Source organism: Halichoerus grypus, chromosome 6 (genome assembly GCF_964656455.1).
Source record: "Halichoerus grypus chromosome 6, mHalGry1.hap1.1, whole genome shotgun sequence".
Classification (NCBI taxonomy): Eukaryota; Metazoa; Chordata; class Mammalia; order Carnivora; family Phocidae; genus Halichoerus; species Halichoerus grypus.
The window spans coordinates 175,650,583-175,668,933 of NC_135717.1; the positions used below are offsets into that span (position 1 = coordinate 175,650,583).

The 18,351-nt window shown below is 56.7% G+C and overlaps 1 protein-coding gene across 3 annotated transcripts in view; it reads right to left on the reverse strand.

The window, feature by feature from the left end:
* CELSR1 (cadherin EGF LAG seven-pass G-type receptor 1) overlaps window positions 1-18,351 on the reverse strand; it is a 140,629-nt gene that overhangs the window by 37,235 nt on the left and 85,043 nt on the right. For all 3 annotated transcript variants that reach the window (XM_078076755.1, XM_036072825.2, XM_078076756.1), the window contains exons 6-9: window positions 6,799-6,956; window positions 5,635-5,798; window positions 5,086-5,211; window positions 3,791-3,957 (exon numbers count right to left, since the gene is read on the reverse strand). In XM_078076755.1, the coding sequence (XP_077932881.1) occupies window positions 3,791-3,957; window positions 5,086-5,211; window positions 5,635-5,798; window positions 6,799-6,956 (615 nt within the window). The remainder of the gene's footprint in view (window positions 1-3,790; window positions 3,958-5,085; window positions 5,212-5,634; window positions 5,799-6,798; window positions 6,957-18,351) is intronic.

An 18,351-nucleotide genomic window follows, 5' to 3' on the forward strand; every position in this document is an offset into this window, starting at 1 on the left:
AAAAGATGAAATGCTGGGCTGTGAAGCAAGTCTAATGCATTTCAAAGGTCTGAAATCACACAGCATGCCTCTCTGACCTGCAACTATGCTAGAATCAACAACAAAATGATTTACTAGAAAATGCCACCTGTTTGCTGATTCAGAAACATACTCCGAGGGGCACCTGGGTGGCTCAGTCAGTTAAGTGTCTGACTCTGGATTTGGGCTCAGGTCTTGATCTCAGGGTCATGGGATCGAGCCCCACTTTGGGCTCCATGCTCAGCGCACGGTCGGCTCGAGATTCTCTCCTCCCTTTCCCTCTGCCCCTCACCCCCTGCTTGTGTGCATGTGTACTCTCTCAAATAAATAAATAAAATCTTTTTTTTTTAATCTTTTTTTTCAGGGCGCCTGGGTGGCTCAGTCAATTAAGCGGCTGCCTTTGGCTCAGGTCATGATCCCAGGGTCCTGGGAATTGAGCCCCACATCGGGCTCCCTGCTCAGCAGAGAGCCTGCTTCTCCCTCTCCCTCTGTCTGCTTCTCTGCCTACTTGTGCTCTCTCTCTCTGTGTTAAACAAATAAATAAAATCTTAAAAAAAAATCTTTTTTTTCTTTTTGAAAGAGAGTGTGCTCAAGCTGGGTGGGGGGAGGGGCAGAGGGAGAGAGAGAATCCCAAGCAGGCTCCACACCCAGTGCAGCCCAATGCGGGCTCGATTTTGAGACCCCAAGATCATGACCTGAGCTGAAATCAAGAGTCGGATGCTGAACCGATGGAGCCACCTAGGTGCCCCAAAACATACTTCTAAATACCCCACGGATCAAAAAAGAAATCATGATGGAAGAATAGAAGATGTTTTTAACTGATTATAAAGATAATGCAACTAATAATGTGTTTTGGTTTTTAGTCTTAATCGAGAGTGAAATCAAGAAGGTGACTTCACCATTTTATGCTGTGTCTCCTTTCATCCACGGAAGTTTCAGTCAACCTGCTTCATTTCCCTGGCTATGCTCTTTCACTGTCCTTGCCAACAAAAGCCCAAGACCGGTGGATCAACAATAAAAATGACATCTGTCTATAGACAAAGGCGACAGAATGAATCCCAGGCCCACGTGCAGTGACTGCTCGCCCCCTCCGGTCTGTTGCCGGATTTAAGAGGGGCATTCAACAATAGCCAGGTGATCCCCCTTAACAATGCAGGAGTGAGGGCGCCTGAGAGCAATTACCCAAATTGTGTGGGCTGTAGAATGACTACGTAGCTGGTTTGGCCTGCCACGGACGCCAGGAACACCTCTGCTGCTGCCTCACAGAGCTCACGAGCCTACAGGAGGCCTGCCTTCAGACATACCACATAGAAATAACCCAGAACATTCCTGCAGGACCCAGCTGACCGGCCTTCAGGCCCTGGAATGGCCTTCGGGGTGGCCACCGGGGTCTGGAGGATCCCCCCCTCAAGGCCACTAGTCTTGCCACCCAGCCTTCCACGGGGAGGAGCCGGCCACAGTCCCTGGCAAAAAAACCCCTAAATTTTTGGATTAGCTACCCATAATGTAATTATTCAAACAATACGGGAGGAGTTTGGGGCTTTCACTGTTGCTCCTCCTGAAAGGGTACTTTTTTCCTAGAGACCCCCACTGCCAAATGACAACCTGCAAGTTCCAATCCATCACCTGAGTCGAAAACAGCCAATTTAATTTGTTCCAACAGTGAAACCACCACAGAGAAAAAATACCATCCCGAGGCAGAACTGTGCTTGCCAAGTGTTGGCCCAGAGCTAGCCTCTGGGACTGCTGGTAAACCTCCGAAATCACAAGATAATATGAGAAACACAATGCTGCTGTAATTACGGGATACACAGACTGCACCTTCGGTCCAACCTGAACAGGCCGGTGCTGGGGCCGCTGCTGAGCAGTGAGGCAGGGGAGCAGGGCAGGTGGGGAGGGAGAGGCTTCCGCGGGGGACTTCCTGCCCGCACAGGGCTAGTCACAGCCCCCTGGGGCCCGGTCCTCACTGGTCTGTGGGCGCGTCCGGGGCCTGTCCGTCCACTGGGAGCCCTCGGGGTCCAGCCCCTGCTGACCTCCGACACGGAGCCCACAGGGGGCGCTGGGCAGTGCCTCGGTCCCCACCCACTGTCCGTGCCACTCACAAGTGTTTCCAGGCGGAGAGCCCACAGGGGCGATGGGAGGGGGCCCTGTGGACACCACAGAGCCCGGGTGACGAGGGGACGAGGCTTCCCCTGAGCAAAAAGAGATTGGGGTGGATGCTCCGTGGGATCCATCTCACGTCTGACCTCCTCTGACCCCAGCACAGCCCGCTCTGCCTCGGAACTAAGTCCACTCCGCACTGGGCAGAGCAGTCCCTGGGCCCAGGGCTTGGAGAGGACCAACACACAGCTCCGTGAGGAACCCCCCACCACCGGGAGAGCCATCACAGCTGGGCAGGCCGTCCCAGGAGCACACTGGGGTCCTCAGGGGCGACCCGGCCCCGAGGTGGAAGAGGAGGCTGGTCTAGACGGACACTCAGTGTGGCTGAAGACCGTGAATGACCCGTGCGAAGGGGGTCACATGCACCCAGGTCCTCCATCACACTCACACGCACAGACATGTGCAGACACTCACATGCACACACACGTATGCACACACACGTACACACGTATACATACTTAAAGAAAACTCCCAAAGAAAGGCAGGAAAAAGCAACCTGGCTATGGAATTCCTTCTAATCCCGGGTCCCACAGGCCGCTGCCGTGTCAGGAGGCAGATCGGGTCTGAAAAGGGTCACGAGGTGGACTTTCTAGGGGGGAGAACCCCCAAGTGTGGCCCCCCGGTCAAGGGGGCTCAGAGGTGGAGGGTTTGCACAAGAACCTCCTATCCCCCCCATCACTGCAGACAGACAGCCCCTGGAGACAGGAGACGACGGCAGGCCTGCACCCTGGGTGCCCCGGGGGCAGAGTCTCCTGAACCCTCCCATACATCAAAACCCCAGGCTGGCAGCGAGGGTAAGAGTTCCTTGCCCTCGGCCAGCCCGCTGAGGTCGCTGGGTGACTCACAACCTGCAGGAACGCCCCTCGTTTCCCCAAATGAAATCTCTACAGAGCTGGAAAGACACAAGGTGGAAGTATTTGTGGAGCAAAAAGTCGGGAACACAGCATGTTAAAATCACATTTTCAAGGTTTTTAGGAACTGATTATCTGACGTTTTCAATCAACAAAACGGTAAACTCCAAAAAGATTAAGAGAGCACACGCATAAGGAGATCCCAAGTTCAGGAGGACCCTTAGGAACCTCCCGGCAGAGCGTAACCTCGGGGCGCCAGCCTGTGCGCGTGGCCCCCTCAAGCACGCGGCCACAGCCTGCCTCCAGCCTCGGGGACCCCCTGTCCCCACCCGCAGGTGCTCGCCGCCCTCTGCAGTTCCGAAATGCCCAGGGGCCACAGCCGTGGTCTAAAACACACCTTGGCTGAGTTTCGCCCCCGAGGAGCCGGGCCACTGGGTCCAGCCAGCCCCGCACATAGTCCATCTCGGTGATAAAGGAAGAAACAAAGCGCTGGAATCGACCGCCCCCGTGGGAATCGTAGCTGCACACTGGATTGCCGCGCGCTTCCCGGGCATGAATGGCGAGATTGTGCGGCCGGCTGGGAAAGCAGGCTCGTGTTCCCTTTCTTCCTCACACTGGGGACCCTGCTGGGCCGGTGCGGGCGGCGAGGGGGTGGGGGCGGCAAGAGGCGAGGTTCCCGCCCTCTCCGTGCAGCTCTGGCTGCACCCCTGGGGTGCACACCGGCCCTGCCGCTGCCCCGGGGGCACGTGGTACTCCCTCACCTGGAGATGGAGCCTGGAGGACGCGCCTGCCGTGGCCTCCATCAGCACGCCGTCCTCCTTCCTGGTCCGGAACATGAGCCCCAGGTACCAGGGCACGGAGATGGTGATGTCCAGGTCGCTCCAGGACACGAGGCTCTCCCCGCTGAAGCGCTGGGGGTGAGGCATGACTGGGGACACAGAAATGCAGAGCCCCGGACATCAGACGTGCCTCGGAGAACCTTTTTCAGTTGCGGGGAGGGCAGGACAGGCTCCCGGGGAGGGGGGGGATTTTTCATTTCTATTCAAAGGCCGGTCTCAGACTGCCATGTGTCCAGCACCTAATCCTGAGTCCCGGAGCCACAGGCCTACAGAAGCCCACCCCCTGGGGCACCTGCCACCTTCTGGGTGGGGGAGGCTGAGGCCGGGGGCAGGGTGGGGTTCTCAGTCCTGGCCAGGGCATGACAAGGGTCTCTCAGGCTGGATGGAAGGCAGAGCGCGGTGGCTCAGAATCCTTGGGCTCAGCGGTGGGGTGCTCGGGGGCCCTGTGAGCACAACCCACTTGTCCCACCCCACGCCTGTGGGACAGTGTGAGCCCGCAGCGAATACCACACACGTGTGCACCCCCACCTCAAGCCCGCAGCCTAACCAGCCCTCATCTGTGTCTGGGGTGGGCTCTGACCCCCAGGCACGCAGGCCACTGTCGCTCTATTCCTGGTGATGTGCACGGGAATGGGGAGGCTGCTGGCCAGCCGAGGGCTCCGAGATACTTGGGGGGGACCAGGGAGGTGGCAATGGGTGGATCGAGAGCCTTATGCAGTCTGTTACACTTGGACAAACTGGGTGCCAGACGGGCCTCACCGTCTCCAGACCCCGTGTGTCACAGAGGGGCGGGGCGGGGCGGCACGGTCCTCATACGAGGCTTTAAAGACGAGCCGCAGCGGCCAACAGCACAGGGCATGCCAGCTGGGGGCTGTCTCTGGGGGCGACGGCCTCATGCGCCCTGGGCTGTCTGTTTCCTGCTCTTATGAACCCAACGTTGGCATCTGTTTTCTCTGGACTTGCGGCCTCCATAACAGGAACTCTGGGCGTGGGCGGGCGTCCACCCGGCTGCCGCCCCAGCTTCCTGCACGTGCCCCCCAGCCTCTCACCCCAGCCGGGTCCTGTGTGTGCTCCTACGCCCCACCAGGGCCCACGCCTGGGGACACGCGCCACCAGAGGCCGCGGCTCTGGACGTGCAGGCCCGTGTGAGCCCGGACGCCCAGCAGTGAGGTCCCCGAGGCCCCGAGGCCGGGCGGACACCCGGGCCAGCCCCTCACCTTGCTCGCAGTTCTTCCCGCCGAACCGGAGTGGGCACTCACAGAGGTAAGTGTTCCACCTGCTGACACATGTGCCCCCATTCTGACACCAGGCCCCATCACAGAAGTTCCTCTGAGCAGCACAGCCTGGGAACACAGAGGGGGGAAACACGAGTGGACTGTGCGTCGGTCGCGGGGGACCGGTCACTGTTCCCTAACACTGGCCCACGCGGGGGGGAAGACAGCCTGGGGAGCAGCGGCCCTGAGGGGAGGCAGGCTGGCCCGGGACCCTCTGGCAGCAGTAAGAGCGTCAGACCTGGAGGGGCACAGGACGCACTGCCGGTCCTGCCTGTTGGCCGGGTCCCCTAGTGACACGCCCGAGTGCCCTGCCCAGCCCCGTGGCGTCCCCGCACCCCGCGCTGCAAAACGCCCGGGCCCCAGCAGCGGCACGTCTGTGAGCCAGGGCCCCCCTCCTGGAGGCCCACGGCTAGGGGCACACAGGCTCGGCTCCAGAAGTGACTGCCTGGGCTGTGGAGGTGGCCGTCCCCTGCGCGGCCGCCCACGCCGTACCTGCCCTGGTGCCGTTGTTGGCAATGAAGCTGGCCATGTCCACGTTCCTCCCGTCCACAGACAGGTTCCGCATGCAGCCCACAAACTGCCGATTGCGCACCGGGAAGGCTTCGGGCAGGTTGGGGACGCCTCCCAGGAGCAGAGGGCCGGTCAGATCCAGGGACCTGGGGATGCAAAGCCAATCCCTCTGGCCTCTGTGTCTGGGTGGCCAGAGGCGGTGCGGGGGTCCTGACGCTGCCGTCACAGCACGGTGGCCTCCGCCACCAGACACACCCATCCTCTTGAAGGTCAATAACTGAACAGGGAGGCAGGCGGCCAACAGGTCAGAACACAGAAGGCAGGTCCTACTTCTAGGGCCATCCCTGGCCCCTCGAACCCGCATCAGATCCAGATGGACAGAGTCCCCGCCCACGGCCTGGGCCAGTCCAGCCCACACAGAGCGAGCAGCCCAGCAGGCCCAGGCCCATGCCAACCAGTGGCACTACCCCCCTCCGACCTCTGATGACCTTGAAGAGCTCACGGCAAACTAGACCCCTGGTTCCGCATGAGCAGCTGCGTGGCCTCGGGCAAGGGGCCTAATCTCTCCGGCGACATCTTTCTTATCAGTAAAATGGGCACGGTCCCAGCCCCACCATAGCTGCTCCAGATGCTCAGCACGGATCGGGTGGTCTAACCATGGACTTCCAAAGCTTACTGAATACCCCACCAAAACACAGTTAGAAAGAAACGGGAACGTCTGCTTTGGCTCAGGAGACCGGCGTGGCAGCTGTCTGCGTCGTCAGTCCGGTTGGAGTTAGGATGATCTGCAGAAAACCTCCAGGATCTAACGGACGGAGGTTTACTGGCCCGCAGGGACCTGGGCCCGATGGATTGAGGCCAGCCGCCCCACAGTCTCTGGGGCCCGCAAGCCAGCCGTCACAAATGCGGGCTTCACCTGGCCGTTACTTCGGCAGAAGTGATAAGGGGACTTATTCTAGAAGGTTCTAACATGTCAGAGGGAAGGTGCCCCGAACAATGGGAGGGACTGTGACTCCAGCCTGGATTGGGGCTGCCAGGGTGCTGGGCCCAAGGTGCCCTGCATCGGGGTCCTGCCCTGGACGACCCTGTTGGGGAGTAGCAGTCATGGGGGGGCTGCCTAGGCCTCCCCCCTCCCGAGATGCTCACTTCTTGGAGCCGCTCTGTGTGCCCTGGGCAGCGCAGCTGTAGTTCCCGACGAGGCTGCCGAAGCGCACGGCCACGGCCGTGTCACAGTCGTCCACGGTCACCACGGCCACCTTCTCTCCAGATGGCCCGTGGGGCAGGCCCAGGCGGCCGATGTTGGGCTGTGGGAAGAGAAAGCACAGAAGGCATCTGCGTGTGCTCCCACCAGCGGGCACGTGCCGCTCGCCCATGGGCTCTGAGGACACGGGAAACCACGTGTGGACAGCCTTGTTTTAAATTAGCTCCCCAAAGCAGCTGTACCGGGTACCCCTAAGATATATGTTCTTCCCAAAACCTCGGAATGCGCCCTTCCGGGGAAATGAACGGTCTGCAGGTATAATTAGCTGAGACAAGGTCACACTACAGGAGGGTGGACCCTGGTCCCATGTGACTGGGGACCTTACAAGGCCCAGACACAGAGCCACAGGGACAGGGCCATGTGGTGATCGATGGAGGCAGAGTGCGGTGCGCCAGGCCAAGGAGCACCAGGGGCTGCCGGCACCACCCGCATCTGGAGAGACAAGGAGGGCCCCTCCCCTGGAGCCTCGGACGGAGCTCGGCCCTGCTGACACCTTGATCCTGGACTTCCGGCCTCCATAACCATGACGGAACAAATTTCTGGTGGCCTAAGCCACCCAGTTTATGGTATTTTGTTATAGCAGCCAAGACCAAAGTGTTGAGATGCCTCCTTCCGAATATTCTGCCTGGGAGCCCAAGCGTTGACTGGACCCGCAGCCGCACACCTCCTGACCAGGGTCTGGCTCACCCCTCCGTGTTCCTACAGTGTGGACCCCCAGTGGCTCCCAGTCACTCCTGGACCCAGGCCTTTCCTCATCCTGGGATGACCCTCCCATGCCCTTTACTGGCCTGAAGCCAACCACCCTTCCTGCCCCAAGACCAAGCCCCACTTGCCTTGAGCTTCTTCCCCCTGGGCCGTCCCGGAGGGCCTCGCGCACAGTCTCCCCACCCAGCACCCTGGAACTGGTGGCTTTGGGTAGGGCTGGCTCACTTCTTAAGAAGCACGTTCCCTTCTCAAGGAGGCCGTGGTTAGTATCCAATGACAGTAACACCAGGCAGCCCGGCCCCTGTCCCTGGGCAGCCCCCATGCCAGTCTCCTGGCCTGCCCCTTAAGGACCCGAACACGTGCACCCAGACAGCCCTCAGCCATGCTTCCGGCACGAGCCTGGGAGCCTGCTCATGCCACCACACAATGTCCGCATGCAGGTCTCGAAGTTCCAAAAACGGAGCAGGTGGCCAGACAGCTGGCTCGGGCTGGGCCAGGTAGCTGAACTACCGTCCCCATCAGTCCAACCCGGATGATGACAAGACCTGCCTGCCCTGGGGTGGCCTGGATTAACCCCAATGGTGTGTGTAAACCACCACCGGGCCTCACAATCAGCTCACGGCACACAGGGCTCCTTCCTCCCACAGAGGACACGCTCTCCCGGCCCCAGCAGCCCTTCCCCTTGCCCCTAAAAACAAGACTCAGTGCCCCCACACAAGAGCTCTGGGGTCTGCCTGAGTTTATAAAATGCTGCAATTTTATGCTTCTTTATAATGGTATTGGAAACAGGGAGTTGTAAAAATACAGAGAATTTTAATTAAATCAACTCCATGTCTCTTTTAATAGGGAAATAACAACTTCACAATTCATTTAAAAAGAAATCTTCAGGTTTTCAGAGGAGTAAAGAAGTATCCACTCGATCGAGGACACTAGGCTGGAAGGCAGGACAAGGAGCTGCTGGTAACAGGAGCTCAGCCAGGTGGCCAAACTGTGTGATGTCAGGGGCTACCCCGTTCACCCTGGTGGTGTCCCCCTCCCCCCGAATTGTGCAGTGCACAGCCTATACCACTGTACATGGTGACCTCAGCTGAGCCTTCCACTCCCTCTTGGCCAACCATCTGAATGGACAAGGCCCATCACTGGACCTCGGTTTCTCTGCCCACAAGAGAAGGATTTCATATTAGAATACCTGTCCTCTCTATGTTACAGGGACTTCAAAAGTGACATTAATATAAGGCACATGATTTTCCTGGGAACCCTTCTTTGGTAAATCCAAGGGAGGCTTTTACCACGCGACCCCGTACCCTGGTTCCTGGATCATCTTCTTCATTTTCTTTTATATCAGTTGATGAGATCACAAGATCTGATAAACTATATCCTCAAAGATTTCACCTTCGGTTAAGCAACAGTTAGATGAGTATAAAAAATCATCCGTTTTCTCCCTCTGTTATGGCAGCCTGCTTTGGAAAAACATGTACAACTGCCTATTATGGGCTACCTAAGTGCTAGGCGCCATCCTGGGGGAAGAACCGTCCCCCGGGCTGTGCGAGCCCCGCATTATCTTTACAACTTATAATTTGCATTTTTGGGGCTGGGCGGGAGCCTTCTCAGAAGACGTCAACGGCGTTTACCCTTGGAAAGCTCTAATGAAGCAGAGTTGCTGTTAGCAAGACTGCAATTGTTATAAACTGCTGCTCGCAGTCAACGGGCCAGGGTCCTGGGATCCAAGCACTGCGGCAAGGGAGGGAGGACGGGAGGCAAGGGCCCCCGCGAACACCAGCATTTGAATTGAGAGCAGCACTTGCTGGCTGGAGACAGCCCACTGTGAAGACAGACGTCAGAGCCTAGCGACACATCATCAAACCAGCCAGTCGGCTTTCAGGAGAACACACAGTGTCTGCTCGACATCATCCAACACCCGCTTCTCGATTCCTGCCCCCGCACCCACGGGCGGTCAGGTCAAGCAATAGCCCTTCTGGCTGAGAGTACAACATTCTCAGATGAGGAACGAAAAGGACCAGCAGGACACCGTGAAGTATCCGGGGGGACCCCTGCCCCACAGAGCACCCCACTGTCCCACCCCTTCTCAGGCTGCCCCAGAACACATAGCACGCGGGACAGCGACTTGCCACGCCCGCCTCATGCGCCCACAGCCACCGTGTGGTCAGCCGCAGCAGGAGAACACGAGGGACGCGTGGAGAGAGGCATGCGCAGGGGCCTGGGGACGCATTGGGGGGGCTCCTCTAAGAGTCACGGCAGGACCTGGCAGCTCCCCTGCTGGGAACAGACCCGAGAAGCTGAAAACAGGGACTTCCGCAAAAACCTGCTCACGGTTGTTCACAGCAGCATCGTTCTCAATAGCGAAAAGGTGGAAAGCACCCAAATGTCCGTGAGCAGAAGGATGGTGAACAAAATGTGGCCTCTCCATTCCACGGAATTACGATCCAGCCTTTAAAAGGGATGGAGCGGCGACAGCTGACACAGTATGGATGAGCCTCCAGAACGTGATGCTAAGTGAAAGCAGCCGGATACAAAAGGTCCCGTGTTGCAGGATTCAATTTATGTGAAACGTCCAGGAACGCAGATCCATAGACAGAAAGCAGCCTGGTGGTTTTGGGGCCTGGGGTGGGGGGTAGATCGGGAGACAGTGCTAGTGGGGACAGTCTCCTCTTAGGGTGCTGGAAAGATCTCTGACCTAGATGGGGGGGAAGGTCGCACCATGTTGTGAATGAGCTAAATGGCAGAGTTGTTCACTTTACAACGGTTCCTTCTGCGTGATGTGAATTGCGGTTGTCTGGACGGGCATCCGCCCTCCTCGTCCCCCGTGGCCACGGTCTACTGGATAACCGCTAGGAAGCTCCTTCCCATTTTGATCGGAAAGTGGGGATAAAATGCACCGCGAGGCCTTCGTGTCGAGACCGTCACCAGCAATAAAACGCAGGAAGAGAGTGAAAGCTCTCCGTCGGGGTGGGAGGTGTGCAGGTCGCCGCGCAAACAGCCCGAGTCAGGTCGGAGAAGCGAGGTGAACACACGGGCAGGTGCACTGGATTTGGGCTCAGGTCATGTGTTCTTGCCGAGGGAGGACAAAGCGTGTCTTCCCCCACACGGCCAGCACGTAGAAGGAACCCCCCGCGGGGCAGAAATCGGAGGACCGTGGCAGCCCCCGGCTTACCTCTGTGTGTCCACCTCTCGTGTTTGAAGAAGAGAGAGCGGTTTAAGCCGCTCATTCGGAGCGCAGATGCGGGGCCTTGGCACGGGCGAATGAGAGAGCTCGCTCGCTGGAGCGCCGCCAGCCCGGGCACACAGAACAAGATAAAGAACGAGACAGAACAAACGGTCTCTAATATTCTTAAGAACTGTGAACGTTTGCCACGCCTTTGCACCAAGAAAAAGACACGGGAAGTAAAGAGGTCACGTGGCAACAATTCTCACGTTAGAAGGGGGCTGGAAACAGGCAGGGCGAAGGCTGGCGTCCCTGCCTCTCTTTCCCTCGGGCTCGGCTTGCCTGGTCGGGGGGCCAGCCAGGCCCCGGGGGGCCCCACGCCTGCAGCAGCCAGGCCTGGGCACTCAGGGTCCAGGCAAAGCAGGAAAAACCAGAGGCATGAGCCAGCCAGCCGGGCCTGCAGATGGCGAGGCCTGCACCCCTCCTGAGCAGAGCCCGCCACGGGGCAGGTGGAGTGGGGCCAGCAAGGACAGACCCCACCATGCTCACCCCTGCCGCCAAGTGAGAAAACCAAGAGAGCTGCCATGTGCTTTGGGGGGAACCCGAAAGCAAAAAGCTTTGCAACTGTGCAAATCCAGGTTCCTGATTCTCCATAAGTCCCTCAGAGGTCATCACTTAGGGTCTGTCCCTTTCTATTTTCCTTCAATTTATTTTCTTCTCTACGTGCAGACCCTCCCCGTGTGCCTCCATTCAGATGCTCTCAAGCAGCTGGTGGAGATTTTCTTGTGTGCACAAAAGCGTTTGGTCCTTACGAAGTACTCACATTTCTACAGCCTTTTACCCTGCTGCAAACAATTCCTCATCAGGGAGGCTGATGGGGTTTGGTTTCAAATGCTGGATGCGGGGGGAAGGCAGCGTGGGGGTGCCTCGAAACTAGACACCAGGAGCAGCAAGTCTTGGGAAATAAATAGATTCATGCTCTGTGTCAGAAATGATCAACCAAAATTCACATCAAAGAATTCACACACGGCTGGACTTTGGGAATGTCATAAGGAGTCAAAATGCAGCCTTGAACATGTACCGAGCTGTCACTTCTCACACGCAGTGAGGCTCAGACCGGACGTGAGGGTCTGCTGAACAGGGCCCGAGGGGCAGGAAACGTGGGCCAGACTCCGCCGGTCCCAGCACAGAGGCGACCAGCCCTCCCCGGGAAGCAGGCATTGAAGCAAATTGGAAGATGGGGTCATGAGAGTAACATCCAGATGCACACGTGCTTCCAGGATCCACACCAAATTCCTAAGGAGCCTCCAATGGGACGTTGGGGGAACTCAAACACAGGACCAAGGTGCTGACTCCCAGGAGGCCCAAAGTGGGCCTGCATGGAGTGCCCACGCTGGTAGGAAGGTAGCAGGACACGGTCGAGCTGGAAACCACTCTCTCTGAGCCTCAGTTTCCCCACCTGCACCACGGGGGTGTGGACTCCCTCTTGCCCTCCAGGCAGGATCCCTGTTCCCCAGGCAAGCCTGCACACAGGTGCTTTGGACCCCAGGACAGTGAGGTGCTGATGAGTCTACATCCTCATTTGCAGGGATTCACCCCCAGCACCACACACGAGAGGGGCAGAGAAGGAACGTAGGAAAGATAGGTTAGGGAACATGGGGGGTTTAACCTCAAGGCCCAACCACTTGCTATCACCTCACCCCTTCTGATTCTTCTCGAGGCACTTGGGCTACTTGATTTTTCTTTTACTTTTTTTTTTTTTTAAGATTTTATTTATTTGACACAGAGAGCAAGAGCACAGAAGAGGCAGAGGGAGAAGCAGGCTCCCCGCTGAGCAAGGAGCCCGACGTGGGGCTCCATCCCAGCACCCTGAGATCATGACCTGAACCGAAGGCAGACGCTTAACTGACGGAGCCCCCCAGCACCTCAGGCTACTTGATTTTTCTCGTCCCGACTTGCCTTGCTTTCCCCATCCCCCCCAAAGCAAGTCCCTGCTGCGGGAACCCCACCTGCCCGCTCACACTGGATCCCACAACAAGGCCTGGCCACATCAGACCCAATGCATGGACGCCATGCACGTCAGGCTCACCTACACTCCGGATCTGCCACACGGTAAACACGGGAGGAGCTCAAGAGCTACACGGACTAGACAGGCTTCCCCAAGGCCGTGAAACTGGCCAGGCGTCTTTGGAACTTGGCACACGATTCTGCGTCTCCATGAGGACAAAATGGCTTGCTCACCGAGGACCCGGCTGCCCCTCCCTCCGTGTGGAGCTGGTGCCCACAGCCCAGGCCCGGAGACGGTTCTGGACAACGGCTCATTCCCTTGTCCCATGTCACCTGCACTTGCAGTCAGGCGGCTGGGGTAAAAAGTCAACTCAGTTGCCAGCAGAAGCTCCTCAAAATTAAGTCGTAAAAGTATTTACTTCTCAAGCTTAACATTAAGGATAAAAAAAAGCCCAGACCTTTCTTGATTGTTTTTCTGTAAAGACGTTAGAAACCTGTCCTGAGGACACAGCATCCCCCTGAGGGGGCAGGAGCAAACGGCTGCCCGCCAGCCTCACTGGGCCCTCAGGCAAGGCCACGTGCTGGCCACCAGGTGGGGCAGACAGGTGCGCATTCTCACGCAGGAGACACGCCAAGTCCCTGCACACAGGTGCAGCTGAGGAGCGGGCAGGTGCTCCCGGCTCCCTCACCCGCTCGTGGCCGGGGGCAGCGTGCTTACCACCTGGCGCCTGGGCGGCCTCTTCCAGACACTGGAAAAGTTCATGGCTACCACCTTTAGGGTCCTTTGGGAACAAAACAGGAAAGTGGATCTGAGCCCCTTTGCAGAGTGCCTGAAGCCGGTCTCACGCCAACGTGAGGCCCAGCCGTGAGGGCTTAAGGCTGGCAGGGAGCACGGGACAGCACGTCCTCCCGGAGGCCAAGGGCTCACATCCTGACCCCACAGAGCAAAGTCACCTGACTTCCGTGCCCGCCACACTCATCTGTAAAACGGGTAAAAACAGCACCTCCCTTGTAGGATGAAATGCAGAATGAATGTGAAGGGCTTGGCACCGCACCCGGGCGTGAGGGGAACGTCCCACAAAGGCTTGCAGCTGCCGTGTGGTTGCTAAAAAGATGGGATGAAAAGCCAGAAAAAAGAAAGTGCAAATGGCTGTTCTCCCTGTATTGTTGCTGTCCCAATATTTTCTTGTAGATAAAAAGAAAAAAATTCTTTTTACGTCTTTAAAGAAAAAAGGAGCAATTCGCACCTTGCACATAACCGCGTCTTCAGGGAAGCCCCTGTTCTTCTCCAGAGCGGCCCCAGAAAATGCTGTATGGTGCCAACAGATGCTCCGTGTTTGGGGGCATTAAAAAGAGAAGATTTTCAACAAGGGTCAGAACCAAGTGCTCACTCTAGAGTTTCTTAAAAAAAAAAAAATCTCAGGCCAAGGTGGACCTAACGACTGCTTAGGTGGCCAAGCCTAGTTCACAAACGATCCCAGCCACAGATAAAACAGGGGCCCTGTGCTCTTCTGGTGGACGTATATGACGGGGGTCCGTCGGGGCCGAGGGCTGGAAGGCCTGTGTGCTCGGCCCTGGATACTAATAAGCATCTCCTGCAGGCCCCAGTGATCTCCGTGGGGACAACTTCTGTTCTGGACGAGATCCACGGGGCATGGTGCCAGCCCCTCACCGGCCCGGCCCTTCACCAGACAAAAGCTCCCAGGGTCTGTGAGGGGCCAGGAGCCTCCATTGCCGTCCCCACTGGCGGGGGTCAGGTCCCCCCTCTGCGGCCAGCTTGGCCAGCAGGCTCCCCGGGTTTCTGGGAACTAGGGAGTTTATGCAGATTTGCTCCGAGGGGGTCTTTTCTCCAATGACAAATGAGGGGCTCAAAATAGGGGTTCCTGATGTTTAAACAGCAACTTCTTGGAAAGTTGGGGTAATGATCCTTCTCTTGGGGGCTTTACTCGATGCAAACTGGGGGGACCTTCAGGCACCAGATGAGAAGCTCACGTCCCTCCACTGGTGGGGTCTACAGATCTGACGGTCGGCTACTTCCCACTGGACGAGAGGTGAGGCAGGGAGTACCCTGAGCAGTAGCCCACGGGGTCCCAGGCACAGGGCCCTGGCGCCTGGGAGGGGCTCCTAGGGCCGCCGAGGTGGGCTCTGCGCTCAACCCACCCCTCCCAGGACAGAGAGGACGGACAGCTCCTGGCAACAACAGTCACTCCTGCCTGCACGGGTTTACAGGCCACGGTCACCTTTTCAAAAAGCCTCCTCAGACAAAGGGAGAAAGGCTTATAGGAGATGTGCACACTTACACACACGTACTCACACGTGTGTGAGTACACACATTCACTAGCATGCACATGCACACGTGCTCACGTCATACACACACACACACTCCTGCAAAGCCTTGCCTGCTCCCGCGGGGACCCTAACAGGCCCCTCTCAGTCCCCAGAGTCTGGACAGGAGCACAGAGACCCCCCAGGCCCCTGGCTCCTCCAGGCCGCCCACAAACCCCAGGGTCTGGGAATCCGTGTAGCCCTTGGATCCGTAGAGCCCACAAGTGGGCGAGAACCACTGGACCCTGGCTCGGCCCACCTCTGGCCCCCATGGCCTTTCTCTGGGCCTCGGTTTCCTCCTCCAAGGGTGGACATGAGGACCCTGGTCAGTAAATGTCCTCGTTCCCCGGGGGTGGGGGCAGAGGCAAGGAACGGCAGCGAGCCTGGTGCGGGGAGGGGCCCCTCGGGAAAGCTGGGAGGGATGGGGGCGTGAAACAGGCGGCAGGTGCAGAACAGTGACCGGTGCCAGACCGGGAGGCCAGGCCCGAGGCTGACTTTCCACGCCAGGCCGTGGGACACAAAGGCCCCAGGGTGGGGCTGCGTGAGTCCCAGGCAATAATTATGTTTCCACACCAGGTGACTGTCTACCATCTGATGAGGCCGTGTTTTGGAGAGGAAGCATGTGAGTTCCAGCCCCTGGGCCGCCCACAGGCTGGGGCCCTCGCCTCTCTCGGGGACTGCTGGCCCGGACCCCCACAGAGGCGGCTCATCAGGCTTTTCTCTCTGCCTGTTGGGTTCCCAGGGAGACACCGAACCTTCCAGGCTCAGGATAAAGCAGTGGCAGACATGGCCCTCCGATTCGGTCTCGAGAGCCCTGACAGTTGGTATTTATGGACTACCCACGGGCGCAGATGCAACGGAGGCCGTTCCGGTCCTGGAGAAACTGGCTGCCTCCGCGGAAATGCGGCGGGAGAGAGACAAAAGCACTCACGCTCCGGACTGGAGGCTCGTGCTGAACTGGGCGAAGCTGCCGAGCGGTAAATCATGCGGCTCCGTGTCAGTGGGCGAAGCAAAGCCAGTGTGACCCCCGGTCCCGAGGCAGGGACAACAGCCTGGCCCCTCCTTTCCCCCAAAGCCTTGACGTCCTTGGCAAAAGTTTACCTAAACGTTAAAAAAACCTGGTTCATAGCCCCATCACCCAGGTGACTTCTGCCGCACTCGTGGGAAAACAGAAGACACAAAAAACATCACAGAAAGGTACAAAATGAACACAAGAGACGTCCCTTTCATCATCTTTCTCCCCAGACTCGTCCACCACGTGGTAGACTGTTGACAACAAAAAGCCACAATGCTTCTGTCACAGAATCCCAAGAAATAATAAATATCTGACATTTTAATACACCACACTTTGGGGTGGTTTATGACCTATAGCAGAAGGTCTCTGACACATGCTGTTGATGGATATGGGGTTTCTTGGGGGGGCAGGGGAGGGTACCCTTCAGAAAAAAAATATGCATACGCCAGCACCTATTTATCTATCTTGCAAAGTTCCATTAATGAAGCCTTTAATTTTGAGATCATTTTAGATGTGCATGCGATTGTCAACAGTAACAGAGATGCCATGTGCCCTTCCCCAGTTTCCCCCAATGGTAAACATCCTGCAAAATGGTAGGAGCGCTACAGGTATTAGAGCGTGGTGTGGACACCGACGCAGGACAGAGAACATTCCATCGCCCCTGGGACCCCACCTGCTGTCCTCCCACAGCCACGCCTGCTTCCCTCCTGCCCTCACCTCGACCCCAGAAAACCACTAATCTCTTCTCCAATTCTGTCCTTTCGACACCTAATGAATGTTTTATAAATGGAATCATCGGTACATAAGCTGGCGAGGCCGGCTTTTGTCACTCGGCATATGTCTCTGCCGCGAGTACCCTGAGTCACAGCCCACCTTCCGTGGGGGGGACGCACCACAGTCCGCCTCACCATTCACCCACGAAGGCCACTGGGTTGTTTCCAGTCTGGGGCTGCCGTGAACACCCGTGTGCAGACCTCCATGGGGACATGAGCTGCACCGAGTCACAAGGGACACAAGCCTCTGGTTTCCTTCTTCTGTGCCATCTTCATCTGGTTTTCCTATTGGGGTACTACGAACATCCCAGAGACCAGGGAAGCATCCCCTCCTCTTCTATTTTCCTGTAAGGGACCATTTAGAATTGATGTCATTCTTTATTTTATTTATTTATTTATTTTTTTAAAGATTTTATTTATTTATTTGATAGAGAGAGAGACAGCGAGAGAGGGAACACAAGCAGGGGGAGTGGGAGAGGGAGAAGCAGGCTTCCCATGGAGCAGGGAGCCCAATGCGGGGCTCGATCCCAGGATCCTGGGATCATGACCTGAGCCGAAGGCAGACGCTTAACGACTGAGCCACCCAGGAGCCCCTGATGTCATTCTTTAAACATTTGGCAGAATTCTCCAGTGATACCAACTGGGCCTGGAGAGTTCATTTGAGGGAGTTTTTAAATTACAAATGCCATTTCCTTAACAGCAATGTGGTCATTCAATTATTTATTGCATATTGGGTGGGTTGTGGCGGCTTGTGTTTTTGAGAAATTGGACCATTCCATCTGGCCTTAAACGCACATAGGCAGGGTTGTGTGTGAAATTCCTCCGCTACCCACGGTGTCCACAGGGTCTGTACTGATGTCCTGTTTTATTCCTCACAGTGGGAACTGTGTTGTCTTTCTTTTTTCCTCAGTCTTGCTAGAAGTTTACCAGTGTTGTTGATCTTTCCAAAGCTCTCTATTTGATCGATTTTCTGTATTACTTTTCAGTTTTCAACTCCTCTCGTTTCTACTCTTATCTTTACTATTTCCTTCTTTTGCTTACCTGCTTCGAGTGTATTTTGCTCTTATTTTTAGAAGTTCTTAAGGTGGAAGCTTAGATTACTGAGTTGAGACTTTCCTTTTCTTCCTCATAGTGTTTTTAGTGCTATGATTCTTCCTCTCGGCAATGCTTCAGCTACATCACACGTATCCTGGTATTTTGTATTTTCATTGCCTCTAAATTTATAACAAATTTTAAGCAAACTCCCTTCCTTCTTTCCTTCCTCTATTTTCTCAATCATTTACTACATCAGCCAAATCTCTGTTAAAGGCCCTTGTTCCTAGCACCTGCTGGAGTCAGTGGTAGAGTCAGGCCCAAGGAGGGAACAGCTTGCAAGCCAGTGGCTCAGTGGGTCAGCACGTCGTTTAAATAACAGTGGAGTGAGAAAATAAATAACCATATTGAGGATAAT